This window comes from Poecilia reticulata, chromosome 14, assembly GCF_904066995.2.
Source record: "Poecilia reticulata chromosome 14, P_reticulata-male-v2, whole genome shotgun sequence".
Lineage (NCBI taxonomy): Eukaryota > Metazoa > Chordata > Actinopteri > Cyprinodontiformes > Poeciliidae > Poecilia > Poecilia reticulata.
The window spans coordinates 14,890,325-14,909,579 of record NC_088843.1 but is presented as its reverse complement, the minus strand read 5'-3'; the positions used below and the strand labels follow the sequence as shown (position 1 = coordinate 14,909,579).

Genomic DNA, 19,255 nt, shown 5'->3' with positions numbered 1-19,255 from the left:
ACAACTGTTTACAGAAAACTAAACCTCACTAAGTCTGCAGTCATCGAAGCTGGTTTTAAAAAAATTATATATGGTTGGTGCAAAATGTCCCTGTTGTCGCCTGAAAATGTTTTGGTTGTTTTGTACCCAGGTTTTTAGGGTGTTAACAAGTCAATAAAATTAAGAACCCGTCACAAAACTTGTTTTCGAGCAAGTTTCTGTGTTAGGGAGAAAATTTAAGTTTACATCCAGCTAAAACTCAAATATACTAAAACCTAAGATTACCGTTGTGACTGAGAAGCAAATTTTAGCTGTAAATATTGACAGTTCACCGTATATTTGAAATGTTTAGCAGTACTTTAGTAAAATTGTATGCCTTCATCAAAAGCCATCGCTGATGTTTGCCTTTGATGAGCCAAATGATCTCAGTAATTAAGTTGGTTTAAGAAATTGGTTGGTTTAACTTTTAAACTCACATGATGTCTTCGCAGAAGTATTGGTTCAAATCTACCAAAATAAAATGTACACACATTTTTAAACTAGTCTCACTGATTAGATTTGAACAGTTTGTTTGATCAGCTCACCAGCTAAAGAAAGCTGGTCTTGACTGATGGCCAGAAATGAGAAGCCAGAGCAAACCTAGGTCACCAAGAAGGTAGTGCAAGATAAACATGCTTTTTTTTAAGTAAATGTAACTTACTGTATTCAGATTGTATAGGTTAAGTTGTAATAATTACCCATAAGGTCAAGGTTCACCATTGTTTTTCTGAACCAGTATCAGAGAACATGTACTCAAGTCAAGGGAGTGCTGCGTTGGCAAAATAGCTAACTTTTTTTGTGACACAGATGTCTCGTTGATTCTGTATCTAGATTAGTATTGTATCATTACTAAATAAAAAAAAAAGGAGTCCTGACAATGGGAACCCCGGATTTATCTTATTCTGTCAAAAAGGCTGCGGTTTCTGTCTTGTATTGTGCGCAGCACTGTAGAGACACCATATTTGGATCTAAATTGGGTACGGATTTTCCCATTGAATTCAGGTCAGGAGTGTGCCTCGGCACTTCAGACGCTGCCCACCATTCGTCCTCTAGTGGCAGCAGATGGAGGCTGCGGTGGATGACGTTATAGCAGCTGAGAGTGTGTCCTCCAGTAAAAGGTCACCCACTGCCTTTGTACATCATCTCTGCTTCCTGAATTCCTTGGTTGCAGTCCCCAAACGTTTCCTTTTCTTTTAGCAACGTCCTTCAGAGCGGTCTCAGGTTTCCAAGGGACACGTTGTTATTTGGTTCTTTGCCTTTGTGTTTTTATTTGGCAAACCTGAGACTGGATGGAAAGATAGGATAATTAAAAATAGCCTCATGCCGTGTAATTAAGATTGATGCAAATCCACAATCAGGAGGTAGATTAAAATTTCACTCCAGCGCCACAAAGGTGTTAAATGTGTTGCTGCATCTTGCCTGCCATCTGCTGGTTGCTTTAACATTAAAGTCAGCAGTTTTTGTCTTTAGCAAGCAATTGTGTAAAACGGTTTTTATAAGCATCTAGCTGTTTTCCTAATTGAAAATAACTACTAGATAAGAGATCTGCAGCCGCAGCAGCATTCCCCCCCTCCGGTGCCGGTTTCAGACCGACTAAAGCTAGAGTTTCCAGCAGAGTATCACTTACGGGGATCACCTGAAAAGCATCAATGCAGGTTAAAACGGCCAAGCCGACGACTGCAGGGGTATCACACTGTACCTCCACCAGATAGAATGTCCTCTTTTGAAATTTGGCACCATATTCCTGACCTGAAATGTTAAAAAGTTGTGCAGTGTTTAAAATATTCAAACCCATTTCAGAAACCGTAGAGATCATGATGCAGTCTGACCAACCCTATTAAAATTGACAGAAAATATATTTTAATTTGAAGAAACATGACATGCCATTATCTGTTTTCTACTGGATCCTCCTCCCTTTTTAATTTTATACTTTTAATATATTTTAGTTCATTTTATTATGTATGGCATTTGGTCCTGTATTATGCTTTAAAATGCTTTTAAAAGGCTGGACTGGATTGGAAGCTGGACAAACTCCAGCATAATTTTATGGGAATTTATTATAGACAAGGACAAGGTACCATATATTTTTATAAAGTGGAAGTCATGTAATATATGATTGCTGAAATTACAGCTGCAAGGTTTTAAGGCTGTGTCTGTAACAACTTTGCACTTCGAGACACAGAATATCTACCTGTTGCTAAATAACTCGGCCATGAACTTCAGTTTGTTTGCAATAGTGCTAATGCTAAAGTCAAACTTGCTAATGTGAATTCTGAACGTTTTCCTTAACCAGAGATAAAAGGTGTTCAGTGGGAACGACTGACTCAAGATTAAGAAACTTAATTTGCTAACGAGACCGACTTTAGGAAAGCTTCTGTAAACAGTCATTTCAGGTCTCACTGGAAGTTAAGTAGGATTTAATAGTATAACTCGGTTATTAATTTTGGTTGGCTTGAGTACATCAAATTGCATGTATCACATTTGAGAGTAATTATGGACTCAGATTTTTAAATTTAATAAACAGATCCGCTCTGCTTGTCAAAAAAGGAATTTTTCTTCAAGTTCTGACACTCAGTTTTGTTGAGGCATGTCTTGGAGAAAACAATAGGCGCCTTAATCTCAACATGACTCGACAACTGCAACCAACTTTATGCTGGTGTCAGTCAACAATCTTTGTCACATCTTTGGCTTGTTTAAAAATCATCCTGACTGTCTTTTAATTTGTACCCAGACTAGAGCACATCTCATTTGCTTTCAGTTGCCACAAAAACTAGGTAGAACCTTAGTGGAGATGAGGGTTTTCCTGTTGTGCTCTCTCAAACTTTGGATTGTGTTGCCTTTTAAATATTCAACAGACATTTTTTCCTCCTTTTTTTTTAAGTCTCCTTTAAAGCCATTGCTTTTCAGCAGCATTTGGCCTGGTGTGAGTCGACATGCTCTTTGTAGTCGTAATCAGATTTATTGGCCAAGATGTGCACAGACAACGATTTGCACCTCGATATTAATGCGCTCACAGGGTCCAGTCAGAAGACCAGTCCAGGGACCACTGGAGATAAGTACCAGTAAGTATAAACAATGAACAGATGACAAAAAATGTAAAGGTATATCAATTCTTATGCAAGGCTCTGTTCTTTTGGAAAAAATTGCCATTGTTTTTTTTTTATCAAGCAGCATGTATGAGGTTTTTGGTGGAAGTCTGAGAAATGGTATTTAACAACAACAATTTCTTTTTGAAAAGTTCTTTAATGCACTTATGCAGTATAGTAGCAATGATGAATCTGACCATCAAAAATGCAAACGGATGGCTATGCATATTATTTTTACAAACTCGTTAGGTACCAAAAAGTAAACCTGTTAGATTGTTGGCAGGATTCAAGGACAATGGACTCGGGTAACAGCAGCATTTCTCTAAATTGAGTTTCACACTGATGTAGCAAGTTTCTGACAACACAAATCTGGTTGCAGTATCCGGATTATTAAAAAAAAGTGGTTCATTTTGACACAGTGGTGATCAGTGCAATACCGTTTTAAGCCAGTAGAGAGCAGTAGCTCCTCACAAAGTCGTAGAACCTATGGCATCTTAATCTTTTCATTTGCTGCATATGCACTCACATGCAAGGAGAAAAGTTATATGGCAAACCACACAAAGGTTTATAAGGCATCAGCATTGTGTCTTTGTTTTAACTGACAGTATATAGGCAGCATTTACACAGAAAGGAACTGCTGGACTGAGACCTCCTCCGTCAGCAGTGGGCAGGTGTTAGTATTCTCAGTCCAGAGGCTTTTTAGGAAGATCTGGGACAGGTGTTGTGTTTCCATTGGGTTGTCTTTTGTTATTGTTAGAGTAGCTGGTTTTAGAGCTTCTCCTATTAGTCGGCCGCCTGTGGCGTCTCCTCTTTGCCTGACGAGACTTGGGTTGTTTTGATTCTTGTACTGGTTCTAGTTGCACTTTGCCACTCTGAGCGTCCGAGGACTCGTCAATGAAGGCAAGGTTCTCCGCCAAGTAGTCCAGAGGCTGCGGCTGCGGCTGGACAGGATCCGGAGGAGCCTCCGTTCCTGGAACCCGGTCGGTCTGCGTGGCCTGAGAGTCCGTTTCTGATTCTGATCCAGATTCAGAAGAGGAATAGGAAGAAGAGTAAGATCCAGATTCGGTCTGACTCTGGTTTTGCTCTTGTTTTTCTCCTGGGGCCCCGTTGGCCGAGTGACCGTGACCGTGACCGTGACTGTGACCATGGCTGCGATGGCGGTGCTTTCGCCGGCGACGCTTGAAAGGGTCCTCTAAATTTCCTGGAATACGAAAGTCCACGGACATGTTCTGGATGTTCTGGGTCCAGTCTGTGGCATGGGCTCTCAGTTCCTCCATCTGAAATAGAAACACAAAAACTTTAAAATCTGTACTGAATGTCTCAACATTTTTAAACTCTACTTTTGAAATAAAATACTCCTTGTGTTTTAGTTATTTCATGCTTTACATGCAGAACAGTCTCTTCAAAGCCAAAACAGTCTTGTAATGTTATTAGTAATGGTAACTCAAGACACTGGAGCTGATGTAGCTCATGGTAGTCCGCATAGTAGGTGGAAAGAGACCCAGGAAACACTTGAAACCATTCACCATCATCTACCATAATACCTTCCCTCGTTAAAACAAACGATGATGTGCAGACAGCAGGAAAAATACAGAGAAAGGAAGTACCTCTGCCCTGGTCTTCTTTGATAGAACCCTGAGCCAGTTACCGATCATTGTCAGTACGGAAGCAAAGTATGCAAGACCCAGGAGGATCCAGAACCACACCAAAGGCTTGTACCAGTACTCTGGCAAAAGGTTCTCTCCTATGCGTGTCATAAATTCACCTTCCCCTTTGATACAAATACAAAGTATACAAAGGAAAATGTTAATGAAATAAATCAACCAATCAACCCATCCATCCATCCATCCATCCATCCATCCATCCATCCATCCATCCATCCATCCATCCATCCATCCATCCATCCATCCATCCATCCATCCATCCATCCATCCATCCATCCATCCATCCATCCATCCATCCATCCATCCATCCATCCATCCATCCATCCATCCGAGACAGAGTAATCAATAATTCATCCCTCGCACAAAATATTTGAATAATTAATGATGCTGTCTGTGCATTAGAGAACTTAATGCATTGCAACTGACATGTATTTATGGATGACTAATTAAGTCACATTGCTACTTGTCTACAGATTAATAATTTCATCAAAAACATACCAAAAATGGTCAAACGCGTCTGTTGACTTGAGTTCCTTTGCAGTCTGACATTAAATCAAAGAAAGTGTGAGAGATTTTAGGACAGTTAGGATTAACATTTCTTTTTGCCAAATACCAGAATAATGAACGAGAGATTTTTTTATTTATTTTGGAATATTTTAAAATTCTCTTCAAATTCAGAAGTTTACATACATCTCCTTAGCATTTGGATAAAAGGTCTTCAAACTGAGTCTAAGATTTTGGGCATCCTACAAGCTTTTCACAGAAGTTTGTTGTAATTTTGGCCGATTCCTCTTGACAGAACTGGCATAACAGAGTCAGGATTGTAGACTGCCTTGCTCGCAAACACCTTTTCAGCTTTACTTATGAATTTTCCATTGGGTTGAGATCAGAGGTTTGTGATGGCCTTTACAAAAACTGACTTTGTTGTACTTAAGCAAATTTGAAACAAAACTGTCAGTATGCATGGGAACATTCTCCAACTGGAAGAAATGCTTTAGCTTCCTGGCTCATGTCTTGTGATGTTGCTCTAATATTTCCGCAAAAATGGTCCAATGGCCAAATTTAAAGACATATATCAAAGCATATTGGAGTCTCTTTTGGGGAAAAGTGCCGCTTTAGAAGAAAATGCACTAGAGAAGCTACTCAGTCATCCAAGACATGACAGTCCTAATTACTTAAGTAGCAGGCAAGTAAAGAAGCATGTTGAAAGAGAAGTGAAACATCAGCAAAAAAAACAAAAAAAAAAACAAAACAAGAGAGTAAGTCCAGTTTCCCACTTATTAAGAATACGTTAAGGAATGACAGTTAAGTCAGAACTGTTTGTTTACCTGCAACATAGTCACCAAAGCCCACTGTGGTCAGTGTGATAACCACAAAGTAGGAAGATTCCAGAAGGGACCAGTTTTCCACCTCTTGAAAAACCAAAGTGGGCACAGCAAGAAAAAGCAAGCAGCCCAGCAGGATGGACAGGACTGCTGAGATCACACGCACAACAGTAGGACTGACGCGCCACTTCTGTCAACAAAGCGAGATAACGTGGTATAAGACAAAGAAAAACTTAAAATGAAAGGAAGTGTTTTAAATACTATGAAAGCTTCTGACCAGGAAGAGCTTCTCTATTTTGGCAACAATGTTCCTCAGCCCGGTACCGAGACGGTCACCAACCCCAGCAAGCAGGATGCCAAACATTGGGATTCCCACGAGGGCGAAACAGATGCAAAAGAGCTTCCCTCCATCTGACTTGGGGGAGATGTTTCCATAGCCTGTACATGTCAAGTCAGAGGTGAGGAAGCAGCTTATTTAAGTCAAGGCAGTTATATATACGACACGGTGAATGTTTTAGCAGACACCTACCGATGGTAGTCATTATTGTCCCTGAGAAGAAAAGAGCACTGGCCATATCCCAGTTCGTGGCAAAGGTTTTATTGAGTATAGCAGCTTCAGCGTCCACTCCCGCACCTACAGCCTCAAGCACTTTCTGAGAAGGGACAAAGAACAAGAGATTAGAAAGGTAAAGGTGCTTTGAAAAATGCAATGTTGGTAAAAAAAATGTCTGTGAACTAGAACTAGAACTATAATGGCTCACCAAGAAGACTATCACTTCCATCTATTTGTAAGAGTTCACATACATGTGGCATAGCTGGTTGTTGAAAACACAACATTAAAAACAGTCCATGACTTATTCACTTGATTGCAGTCACAGCAGCAGATGTGTTCAAAAATATCTTTCCCCTCACCAGACACACAAACAACCCCTTTAATATCCACTCGCAGTTCCAAGATTTTCTACTTATAACTTTGTGGCTTTAGGCCCAGAACATACTAGAGCAAAACTTTGACTAAACCAAAGAGTTGTTTAGCATCCAACATGTGGCTCAATGAAACCTGACACACAATACCACCTTGGGGCAGGGGTCGACATCTGAGGGATAACTGCGAGGGCTGCCAACACAATCATAAATAAGAGGAACTAAGTTCTTGCGTAAGCCGTCGTTACCTGCATAGTCCTGTTGAGTAACTATTCTAGATTTCTTCATGTGGTCTGTGAATGCATGGTGATAATAAAATAATCCTATTTTGCTTCGTTATATACTATTTGATCATGTCAGTAAATCTAATGATAATAGCACTGTAAAAATATAGCACTGTAAAAATGTTAAATTAAAAATTAGGTACGGTGTTTTCTACTAAAATAGCATAAATGTTTGCCTGTTGAACTGGACCGTTCAAGGTCGCTATCAAGCTAATTTTCTTTTAGCTAATTCTCTTCTACCAAGCGACATACAAACATACCTTTACCTTGGCTTTTTTTTCTATTCTTCCTCTTTTTCTCTCTCCCTGAAGAATAAGTTCTTTTTTGCGACAATGTAGCAGAGTCAGAGGAATTTTCACAGATCCTCTGTTTCATATTCTGTCAGACACTTGTCACAAATAATTCATCCATCCATAATCTAACACGCTTATGCTTACACACACACATTCACACCTTAGGACAATTTAGAGAGTTTAGAGAGAGGACAATTAATCAATTAATTTTTTATAAATTTTTTATAAACATTTTTATAAACTTTTTATAAACTTTCCTTATATAGGAAAGTTTTAATAACGTTTGTTATGCTGTTTTTAACTCTGAAATTGATCTTGGTTTTTCTCCATTGATTTTGGAGTTAGGAATTTTGCCTGTCTGTCATGTCGTTTACTTACTGGAGGGTTTTTGTTAGCGCTGCAGAGCCACAGCTAACAGCTAACTCCTCCCTTAGCGGCTCTAACGGAGCCTGTGCCATTAGCAGCGCTGCTGTTGCTCCTCCCACACTTTGGACCGAACCATTATTCCAACAATGGTGGGGGGGGGGAACTAAAATGTCATTCTTTTTTTTTCTTTCTTAAATGTAAGAAAAAAATAAATGAGGGGAGGACTATTCTAGACTTTTCCAAGATTGTGGGGGTCCGAATCCTTCCGACCTCCGCGAGATTCCGCCCACGCATGATACAACTATTCACAGATGAAGTCGGATAGGCCTGTTTTATCTCGGCACACTTCAAAAACACACATCTAATGTTTACTGTAGGCGCTAAAGGACCTGACGTGTGTGGACATATGTTTCAGTCACAAATCTGGGATACCTTCTGGCCCTGTCTGTGTGTAGAAACAGGCTGAAGTCAACCTGATGCTGCTACATCAGGCTCAAGGCTGTAATGTATTGATCACAGATGGCTGGCGGATTGGAGACAGAAACCAAATGATGAACCACTGTGGTGTGGTACATCAGGCATACTTCTTACCATCAACACGCACAGGACAGGTCAAAGGTGTCACACACCTCCAGGAAGGTGTCGTACAGTCCCATTGTGATTAATCTTTTGGAATGGGACACGTCACATCCCATGTGGACATTTACGTTGAACCTACTGAGGTCCACTTCACTTCTCCTTTGGTTTTATTTGCAGGAGTGAATATTACTGGCTTTAGTTGTGATTTATAATTAGCCAGACAAGCTAATTGGTCTTTGGCTTGTCTAAGAGACATTTGATGAAAATGTTTTGTTAAAGAGGTTTGGCTGTCACTGTGTGGCAGTTTACTGCTCTAAGTTTTGGATGCGGACCAGAACAGATCTGCTGACTAAAGAGCTACAATCTCTGAACTTCAGGGAATTGTGGTGCTCCTTTATGCTGCCCCCCTCCTATCCCCCCTCCTATCCCCGCACCCAGTCCACTGCTTTTAGGATCGCAACTGGTAACCCAAGCCTTTCAGGACGATAACCAAGTTAGAGCATCTCAAACGTTACTCTGCGTCTGAGCTGAACAAGATGCTGTGACCTGTTCCCTCCTTACTATGTTGATATACTTACTCTGCTCTTGGTTCATTTTGCTCTGTGACATTTTTAAGACTCAAAAGCTTTTAAGATCACCCAACGTCTCCACAGCCTTTATGAACAGCAGAGCAGTTTAGAGCAGAAATGGAAAAGAAATTCAGTCTGCTGATATGAAACCATGAATTATCATAGAAACAACATAAGAACAATGTTTCCTACTGGTTTACACCCGAACCAAAGGTCACCCTACTACGACTGGATCAGCCATATCTCAATTTCCCTCTAGACATGGACATCTTCTAATGTTAGACTTCATGCTTCTTCATTAATTTGATCTCTCTCTAAAATACTTTACAAACTTGTTACTTCTCTTCCGTCCTTCGGTCGCGTTAACCTTTTCGCAAATGTCAGCCATCGCACATGTAGACAGCATAGCGAGCTAAAACAGTCATTTACGATGTTCTTTCTGAAGCGAGGACAGGCATCTTTGGATCACAACCCGGTGGCCAAACCAGCAGTGTAAATTCTCCGCCTATGTGTGGATCAACTTTCCTGTACTTAGACGCACCATGCAGCAAAACCAACGTCACATAGCTGCTCAGATCCCACCTGTTATCCAGTGGAGCTACGCAGGAACGCTGCTCTGCTACACAGAGCTGGGTCTCTATAGATCCGCAAAATAGAGACGCAGCACTCCAGTGAGTAAACAACATCTGCAAATATGTAAAATATTAAAACATTTTTAATCTATTGAACTTTTACAGCATATTTTTGCCTACAGTCATGTTCAGGTGACCATCAAATGTAGGTGTTATTGTTAGTCGGCCATTCCAAAATGTTGAATTTCCACTTGTGAGGTCCATTTATTTGCTGATTTGAATCTATGTTTAGACTCAATGTGATGCTAAAATCTAGAATCTATCTTCATCTTCAGTTTTCCACTCAAAATCTTAACTTGTAAGGTACTAAGTAAGCCAATAATGCTTTAATATTGATGAAAAAGGGCTAGTTATAAATGAAGTAATCAGCCAGTGAAAATTTTTTTTTTCCTATTAAGGATAATAATAGGGTTACACCTGCCACTAGTGCCTAGTGTCACCAGTGGCAAAGGCAGATACAGTTTGCCAGTCATGGGTCAACACAGGGCAAACGACCGTACACACACGCACACTCCCCCCCCCCCACACACACACATACTATATATGCAACACTGTGGAACCTTTTGTATCCTGCTCCTGACCGACACCTTTATGTAATGATAATTCATTTAAAAACACTTCAACTTGAATGAATCAGCAAGAGGTTTCAACAAAATACTACTGCAGTTTTTTAATTTTCTTTTTTTTTTCTTCCCATCAAAATTTTTGCCAATTTGTATGAGTCATTTTTGCATTGAAATATTCCAAACTAATTTCACATGAAGCTGTATTTAAGTTGGATGATTTAAGCGAGTACCAGATACAGCTAAAAGTTTAACAGCACCATAAAAATGTAGTTCTTTAAATTTAAAATAGAGAATATTTATGATCATAATTTTCCTTAAGATAAAAAACTGATTTTTATACAATCCAACACGTCCTAAAATAGAGTTGAAAGGATAACAAAGCTAAATACTACTGCTGTAAATGACAATGAAATAATTCTTAAACAGAAGCAGTCTTGCAACGTACAGTTCAAAACAGACAAGGACACGACGTCCCGCGATTTGTAGAAAAAGAAATAAAAAAAACCCCAAAGTTATCTATAAGTGACAGAACAAGTGGCTCCCACCTCGCCGGGTCCAGCTTTACCTGTACGTAGTCGTTGAGGGCGTACAGGTCAATGCAGGAGTTGTTGAACAGAAAATCCCGGGTTTGGTCCATCAGCACCGCGTGCTCTTTTTCCTCCAGCGGAGCCTCTAGGGAGCGGAACACCAGCGCTCCCATCACCAAGTAAAGGAGCACCACGGTGAAGATCAACAGCAGGGTGGAGCAGCGCATGGCTGCGCCGCTGCTCAGTCCGAACTCAGCCTGGTGCCTCTCTCTGCCACCCTCAGCTCTGACGGGGCCTCGATCCCAGCTGCTGCAGCTGAAACATCAGCAACCACAGAAGCGCGCGGGTTTTATTCTGACCACACAGCGTCTGAAAGTGGCTCCTGACTGCACACATGCCTGCAGCAGGCAGTCCAGTTACATCAGCTGCACCAGGCATTAAATCAACTCAGGCTTTACTGTACCACTGACACACAAGAAGATGGGGGGGGAGGAGGGGGGGGCTGTCATCTGGCCTGCCTGGTGACACTCTGAACAGAAGCCATTGTGTGTCTGTCTATAAAATGTCCATGATGCGTGTCGTGAACGCAACAGATGGATCAAACTCACCTGTCGGCCCTCTTTATTTGCCCACGCCTTCGCTCCTTTTTCGCATCGGCTCTTATGATGGTGTCCCTGGACCCGTAGTCGATTGGAAACCCGTCACCCTCGCACTCCAAGGAAGGGGACACTGCACGGGGAAAGACACACTTCAGACCTTGATGTCACTAATCAAACCAGACCTTGATGTCACCAATCAAACCAGACTTTCCCCCATCCCTACAACTAGCGGCAAAGTGAAGCAAGGTGGAGCTTTCTCAGGAGTGTGTGGGGTGGGGTGGGGGGGTTCTGGCTCTTTATCATCAGCCGGAGGAGAGAGATGTGAAAGAAACAGGTTGGGTGAAATGACGCTGATCGCTGTTGGCTCAGATCAAGACAGCACTCTACATTATTAAACCCCAAAACAAGAGGATGTTTGACTCTGCACAAGTCCAGCGTAGTTAAACTGCAGCAGCTAAATGTCATCAGAAGCTCAGACACCGAGTAAAGTTTGAGATGCTCTAACTTGGTTATCATCCTGAAAGGCTTGGGTTACCAGTAGCGATCCTAAAAGCAGTGGACTGCATGCGGGGATTGGGGGGGGGGGGGCAGCATAAAGGAGCACTACAATTCCCTGAAGTTCAGAGATTGTAGCTCTTTAGTCAGCAGATCTGTTCTGGTCCGCATCCAAAACTTGGAGCAGTAAACTGCCACACAGTGACAGCCAAACAGACGTGCACTCTAACCAGTTTTACAGCTGCTGGGAATGCACAGAGGTACTGCCCGCTTGCAAATATGAGCACATCTCAGTCATATATACATATATACGTATATAAATGACTAAAAACCCAACATGATGCTCGTTTGTAGTCAAATTGTTTTATAATGCTGGCACACATTTGGAGTCAAAATGTAAACTTTTACACGCTTAACTGAGCTCCTCTGCGACCAACCGACGTGAAATTGCCAGGCGAATAAACACCCCAGAATGCTAAGCACGCTGCGAGACACTTGACAGAAGGAAAGTGTAACATGCACTGCGTTAAGTGCCAACAGGGCTCCTGCTGCTGCTGCAGCGCAAACGCAGCCCTGCATAACGATCCACTTTTATTGCCACTCGGGAGTCCATTTGAATCCATAAGTTTCAGCCTGACAGATGCTGCGGACGCTTTGAGGCATGTGCGCTTACCTCAGACCCGAAGGATCCTCAGGAATCCAACGAGAGGCGCGGCGGCGGGGAGGGCGTCCCGTGGAGTTCAAGCAGCCGCATGCAGACAAGTGTGTGTGAGAAAAGGAGCACAGTCGGGTTGTGCTGAGCACACCAGAGAGGGGGAAAAAGGTGCTCAATCAAACGGACTTTACGTACAGAGCGAGAGAGGGAGTTAAAGAGGGAGCTGGGATGGAGGTCTGGCAGTGTAAGTCAGGCAGTTTTTGGTTTTTAATTTGTATTTTAGGAAAGATTTACTGAATTATTTACTTCATTATTGTGCAATTCTTGTTTCACTTTGCAAAAAGCAAACAAAACTACTAGAAACCCCCCCCCCCAGCAGGAGTGAATTGAGTTGTATTGTAGCAAGTTGGTCTATCAGTGCCACATTTATTTATTAGCTCACTTAAATCCTATTTAGTCTTTACTTATTTATTTACCTATGTGTACGCCATAGGTCTAATACCAGGGATTTTTTGAGTTCCTGTGCTTGAGTCCAGTGAGACCTGGTCAACATACACATGCTTACATTCGTACTATTTCTGGCTCATCTGCATCAACCTAGAGTTTCATTCATCGGTCTTCAATTTCATTCTCCACTCTGATAGCTGGCGCTGCACCACACGCAGAGGAAACTGGAGTCAAACAAACAGGAAAGTCTTCAAACCCATTGACCTTTTAGTCTTTTTCACACAATAAATCCAGAAAATCTAATGTGTTTTACTGAGTTTTAATGCAACACACCAACATGAGGATGAGCAGTTGAAGGAAACTGAGTTCAGTTCAATTCGGTAATAATTTATTTATGCCCAAAGGGAAGTGAAATGTTGTAACTCATATCATAAGACTATTTTCAAAGAGTCCAAGGTGTTGCTGTGAGGAGTAGCTCTGCTAATCCCCCTCGTTTGCTTTTGCTGCTACTCTTTAAATCTCTATCTGGCTGTATGGTTAGGTGTTTTTTTTTCTTCTTGCTGCAAACCTCTGAGGTATTTTCCTACCAGCTCTTGATATCTAGAGAATGATTTTTTTTTGCACGTTCTTTGCAAAGTAGCTCAGGCTCAATGAGAGTTGATGAAAAAAATTCTGATTCAGGACTGGATCATTCACACTGATGAGTATATTTTGATCTAGAACATTGTTTCTGAAAGTGGAGGCCGCAGTTGAAAATTTTTGACTTTTGAAACTTTTGAAATTTCCATGTTTTTTTTCCCCAGAAAATCTCTGGGATTAATCTAAATTTTTACTCGTCTCCTCGGGTTTTTGGATGAGATTGTCAGATATATGTGCTCTCAGGGTGTTGGATATATAATCTTTTGCAGGCATTTTCTGTAGTAGTTTCAGTTTGTGGACATTTTTTGGCCACCAAGAGAATCTTGTGCGCATGAGAAACCAACTTTTTTCTTTTCTCCATGTACCAGTAGCGTCCAAAATGGCGGTCTGGGGACTTGTATAACCTCAAAACGATTTTGGGTGGAAACTTAATTACAATTCATATGTAGCTTAAGTTCTGTGACGGACTGGTGACGTGTTTGATAATGGATGGAAATGGCCTAAATTTGGTTTGATGGTCAGACAGTTGATGCAGATGCACATAAAAACATCCGGGGGTGTGATTTCAAGTGATGCTTTGTCTTTTCAAAGAAGATACAAGTTAAAATCTTAAAAACAAAATTCCTCCAAGTTTTTGATTTCCATATAATTTATTAGTAAAAGGGGGCCACAAACACACACACTGACTTTTACAAAAAAAAAAAAAAAAACAGATTTGGGAATGCCCTTAACATAAATTTGGCAAAATATTGTAAGAGTGAGGCATATCCTGTTCACCATTCTTATTGTTGAAAATACACACACACGCACACGTTTCCGTGGCTATCTTTGTGGAGACTTTCCATTGACTTCCATTCATTTCTATAGCCTAAACCTTACCCTAACCCTATCCATTACCTACCTAACCAAAACTCAATTCACAGCCTTGGTGTGAAATCTAACCCCTGAACCATAAACAGCGTTTCCACTTGTGGACCCCAGGCTTCGGTCCCCACAAGGAGCAATTGGTCCCCACAATGTAGTGTCAGGAAAATGGTTCCCACAAGGTATTACAGACGCACGTACACACACACACACACGCACACACACACACACACACACACACACACACACACACACACACAAAAAATCTAGAAAAGGAAGATCAACCTGACAGAAATACGGGACATGATTTGCAGTTACTTTTTTTAAACTGGAAGAAGTTTTTCATGATTCAAACCTACAAAGACTTTGACTAGCTGCCAACAGGAATCATGAAATTAGACTGCTTCGAGTATTAAATTAAAATATTGTGTATTTAGTTTATAGTTGAGCAGGTAAAAATGAAAAAGAAAAATAGTTTTTGCTATTTTAATATTAAAAACCGAAATATTTTGCAAGTACATTGAACTGGGGGCGTTTTTGGCCGTCGAGGCAAAACGTTTGGCACCAGAGCCTCAAATGCTCCTTGAAGTTTGGTGCGTTTTTCTTCCATCTCCTCAGATTTTAGTGCACAGTGAACTATTAGCCTCCCTCAAGTTAAATCCATCTTTTTCTGTCTGGCTCCTGAATGTCTGTCTGCCTTCATAACCTCCCCTCCACCTCCCACTTGTGACAGATGGTTCCCTTATGGTGCGTGATCTGATCAGATGGCGCTACAATGACTTTAAAAATAAGAACAACAATATGCGTCTGTGTACTTTGTCTCTATGACAATTGTTTTCAGTGCGAGCTTTGTGGCTTTCTGTCGCATCAGATAACATGTTCCCCGTAATCAGAGAGCGATTATCACCCTAAATACCGGTTACCATGCTACCAACACATCTTCAGCTGTTGTGCATCAGTCAGTCTCATTCACTCCTTCGCTCTCGCCAGTTCCTCTCGTTTCTGCCCCCCGGCGGCACTTCACCGACGCTCTCGGTGGAATCTGACCAAGCGTCCGAGAATGTGTAAATATTTTAGATCAAATCTACGAGTCGTGGCCGAAACACCAGTGAGAGGTGGTTCTACAAAGAGCCGAGTCAGAGAGATCGAATATAAATGAACTTTTGATGTTCACATCCGATTAAAAAACGATGTGAAACCGTCTAGTACTTTGTGTTCAGCCCGTCACAATACGCACTAAATCAGTTAATCGGTCATTTCCATTTGCGTGCTTGTTTGCCTAATCTTTAAAGCAAGTGCTATTTATTGTTGATGAGAAGCCGCCATTTTGAAAAAGTTCAGCAAGCATTTGACACACAGTACGATGCTGTTAGTTTGCTTTTTTTTTTTTTTACTACAGGGAGTTTTGCTGGTTTTCTCTGTCTGAGCCTAATGATTAATATGTTTTGTAAAGTGATTTTCCTCTGTTGAGACTTCATATTCCATTGTATTTATCGTTTTCTTTATTTTGGATATTTGAAATGTCTTCCAGTTCCAGTGTTAAATGTTCTTTGGAAAGTTTATTGATCTCTGAGAGCGGGTCCTTTCATTATCGTGCCTTTGTTATTACATTAGCTGAAAATCTTGTCAAAGCGACAATGTTATCGTTGATCGCAATAATTTCTGAGACAATTTATCCATCCATCAAAACTGGTTAGAGTGACAGGCCTATGTTGTGTTTCCTTAGATTAAAAAATAAATCAAAACACATTGAAGGCTGTCAAAATGTAGATTTTAACCACACACCTCTATAAATTCTGTATTAAATTAATTGGTTGTTCATTTTGCTGATTAATAACGTTTCCACAACAGTCCTTGTAAAAGAGCTACGTCATGAATCACAGCTCAGCGCCGGGGTCGCCGAGTTTGAAACACAACGTTCAAAGCCGATTGATTGTACACGGCTGCTGTGGCGCCAAAAAAAGCGCTAAACTTTGAGTTTCTACGGCTGTTATAGTCGAAGGAACATGGAGTAAAATGAGCTGAGACGGACCCGACTTCAACGTCTTCATCTTTTCCTGCAAACCCGGGAAACCTCCGCTGGGGTCTGGACTTGCTGAGAGGCAGAATTGGATTTATTTTATGCACTGCACCTAATAAACTGTTAAATACATTTAGCCGCTTCAATTCAATCTGCGTGAGAGCTTCCGTCTGTCCGATCTCTGCAAAACTGAACTCTGTCCAACTGCAGTGAAAGAGGTGTGCCGTTGCTTTGAATGCATAAATTACTTCATGAGAGAGAGAAAGAAGAAAAAAGTTTGATGTTTGGAAAAACCTTAGAGAAGAGCCGTATTATATTCTGCGAAACAAAAAAAATACTTTAAAAAAAAGTAACTTTTTTCCCCAGTTCAATCATTCATGTCAAGTCACACAAACAGTAAAAGAGTTAAACAAAGAGATTGAAATTCCTCTTACTTCTCGTGGACCAGTGACTGCAACTCCAGATGTTCGTACAGTTAAATTCTTTGTTTTGTTCCTTGCAGCCAGATAAAGACAGCAGTGGAAACGGATCCAATAAAACATCTGCAAGACCCATACCGGAGCAAAAGTTTGCTCAGACTGATTGACCTGACGACAGACGCGCTCATAATTACCGTAGACATGAAAAGGACGGCAATAAAAAAAAAAAACGAAGCAGACAGAGGAGGAGAGCTACGCCGCTATTATGAGCACTTTATTTTCAATTAAGCCCTCGTGCCTCCACAGCGAGCTACACTTTCTGACAGATTTGATGATGCGGGGACTTTTTCCCGACTGGAAATTGCGTGATTAGCAAACGTCGGCAACTTTGGTCATTTGAGGGAAGACATGTTATCGGACACGACGAATGAAAGAAAGGACAGAAAAAGATGATGAAATTACAACTGGAAAATGTATACACTTTATTTTATACATGTTTTGCTTATAATCGTGTAGAATATAGAAAATAAATAAATGTCCAATACTTATTTAATAAAATATTCAATAAATTCTCAGTCAGTGGCGCCCCGTGGTTGAATGGTGCCCTGGGCGACATCCCTTGTACCTGCAGGATACATGCAGGGTTGCTCCCAGTGTATTATAAGCCTGGCGGGCTACCAGGCTTTACTTGTGCCCCACCAGGCTGAGCATTACTTATTTATTTATTTTGTTTAATGTTAGCATTTTAAGACTTTATAGTTGATGTGCAGGTATTAATCTTCAAATCTTCCAATAACATAATTATCAAGTGATATTTCCTGTCAACTATAAACATTTTTTGACGGGCCGAGTTTAGCAAGTTTTCTGGGGAAACCCTGACATAGAAGTATTTGTTTAGCGCGTGAAAAGTTTTACAGGGTAAAGAGATAAATGTGATCACGTCTTTATGCCAAACAGCAGCAGGCCTGAATCTTTTTTCTTTTTCTCAATAAAACCTCATTGTGAAGATGGAAATATCTCATTTTTCTTCCACTAGCAAGAACAGACCACTTGTTTTCCTCTGAAATTGACCCAAAAAAGAAAAGCATCAATACCTTTTATTTGCTTATTCATCGCATTCCTATTTAATTTCACAGCACTGGGAGGGATCCAGAAACAAAGCAGAAAGCCTGAGCAAACAACAGGTTTTTGTTTTTGTTCAATAACGTCTTTTTATACATGATTAATGAATATAAAGAAATGATTTTGACATTAGACCAGGACCTTCTGCAATGGATGTAAATAACTTTGAATGAAATGGTAATCAATGAAATTATGTCTTTAAATGCAGATTTAATAACAAATCCAAGTTTTAGCTTGGCTTTTTTCTGGAATAATTACATTTCCACAAAAGAATGACATTAAAAGTATCAGTAATGTCTTAAATTAAGTTTTCATGTTATTGGGTTTGAAATTTTTTTTTTTTACAAATCTTTCCTCAAAATGTCAAAATCCCAATGAAATTGTTTTTAAAAAAACAACCCAAAATAGATTTTTTTTTAAATTACCACATATTTTCTATAGAATATATTTATAGAAAAGAAAAAGTTACTTTTTTCAACAAAAAAAAAAAAAAAAAGTTTTTTCCTGGACTGAGGGAAAAAGTTAGTTTGCAAACCTCTGAGTATTTAATCTGGTTAAACTCTCCACACCTTTAATTCCCGTTGATGTTGGACTTTTCTTTACAATAATGACGACACCAAACCTCCGACTATGTTGTCTGAATCGTTAGCCAGCTTGGATTAAAATCACATTTTAATATATTGAAGCAAATCCTTTAATTTATATCAATAAAATGCCAGGAAACTCAAAGTGCAGACAAGTGAGCTAATGTGCTAAAACAAACTTATCTTCCATCTACCAGTCATTACTAACTGAAATGACACAAATGTGACCTCATTTCCCCATTTTTACTAATCATCCGACACAGCAGCTGCACAGTAAAGCCAGACCTTCGAAGCTGTGTGCATTTGACACGTCCTGTTACACCTCTTATTGATCCGCCCAGGAATCTACTTTACACTTTAATCCAATGCCTGGAGAAAGCTTTCAGACACCGAGAAGGAATCAGGACGACGAGGGAAGGAGCTACAGTAAGGCGAGTAAAGGTGTGGAACGACAGTCGCGTCAATGAGACGCTTTAAATTTCCTTCGGTCGTCATGACTCCGATTCAGATTCTCTTGGTTTCATTTGCCCAGAACATGTTTTTATGGAACATTTCTATGTGTTTTAGAAATACTATTC

At 40.4% G+C, this 19,255-nt stretch overlaps 1 protein-coding gene across 2 annotated transcripts; it reads right to left on the bottom strand.

Annotated features, from left to right (window-relative positions):
- Window positions 1-3,241: 3,241 nt before the first annotated feature.
- On the bottom strand, window positions 3,242-18,397 carry kcnk4b (potassium channel, subfamily K, member 4b). Of its 2 annotated transcripts, none has more exons than XM_081615464.1 (8): window positions 16,987-18,397; window positions 11,442-11,562; window positions 10,872-11,148; window positions 6,623-6,746; window positions 6,371-6,531; window positions 6,097-6,283; window positions 4,712-4,875; window positions 3,242-4,381 (listed from the first exon to the last, which is right to left on the bottom strand). In XM_081615464.1, exons 1-8 carry the CDS (start codon window positions 17,105-17,107, stop codon window positions 3,788-3,790), a joined length of 1,749 nt encoding a protein of 582 aa, XP_081471590.1. In that variant the 5' UTR covers window positions 17,108-18,397; the 3' UTR covers window positions 3,242-3,787. The 2 variants fall into 2 exon arrangements, with proteins under 2 accessions (XP_081471590.1, XP_081471591.1); XM_081615465.1 differs by lacking the exon at window positions 16,987-18,397 and adding an exon at window positions 12,601-14,743.
- Between the last annotated feature and the right edge of the window lie 858 nt (window positions 18,398-19,255).

Bases quoted from the DNA above. Each gene is read 5' to 3' on its own strand.
- kcnk4b (XM_081615464.1), bottom strand. From the start codon at position 17,107: ATGGGTCTTGCAGATGTTTTATTGGATCCGTTTCCACTGCTGTCTTTA. The intron at 6,747-10,871 runs GTAAAGCTGGAC...GTCCCTTCTCAG, and splicing joins CCCTCAACGACTACGTACAG to AAAGTGCTTGAGGCTGTAGG. The intron at 6,532-6,622 runs GTAGGTGTCTGC...TGACATGTACAG, and splicing joins GACAATAATGACTACCATCG to GCTATGGAAACATCTCCCCC.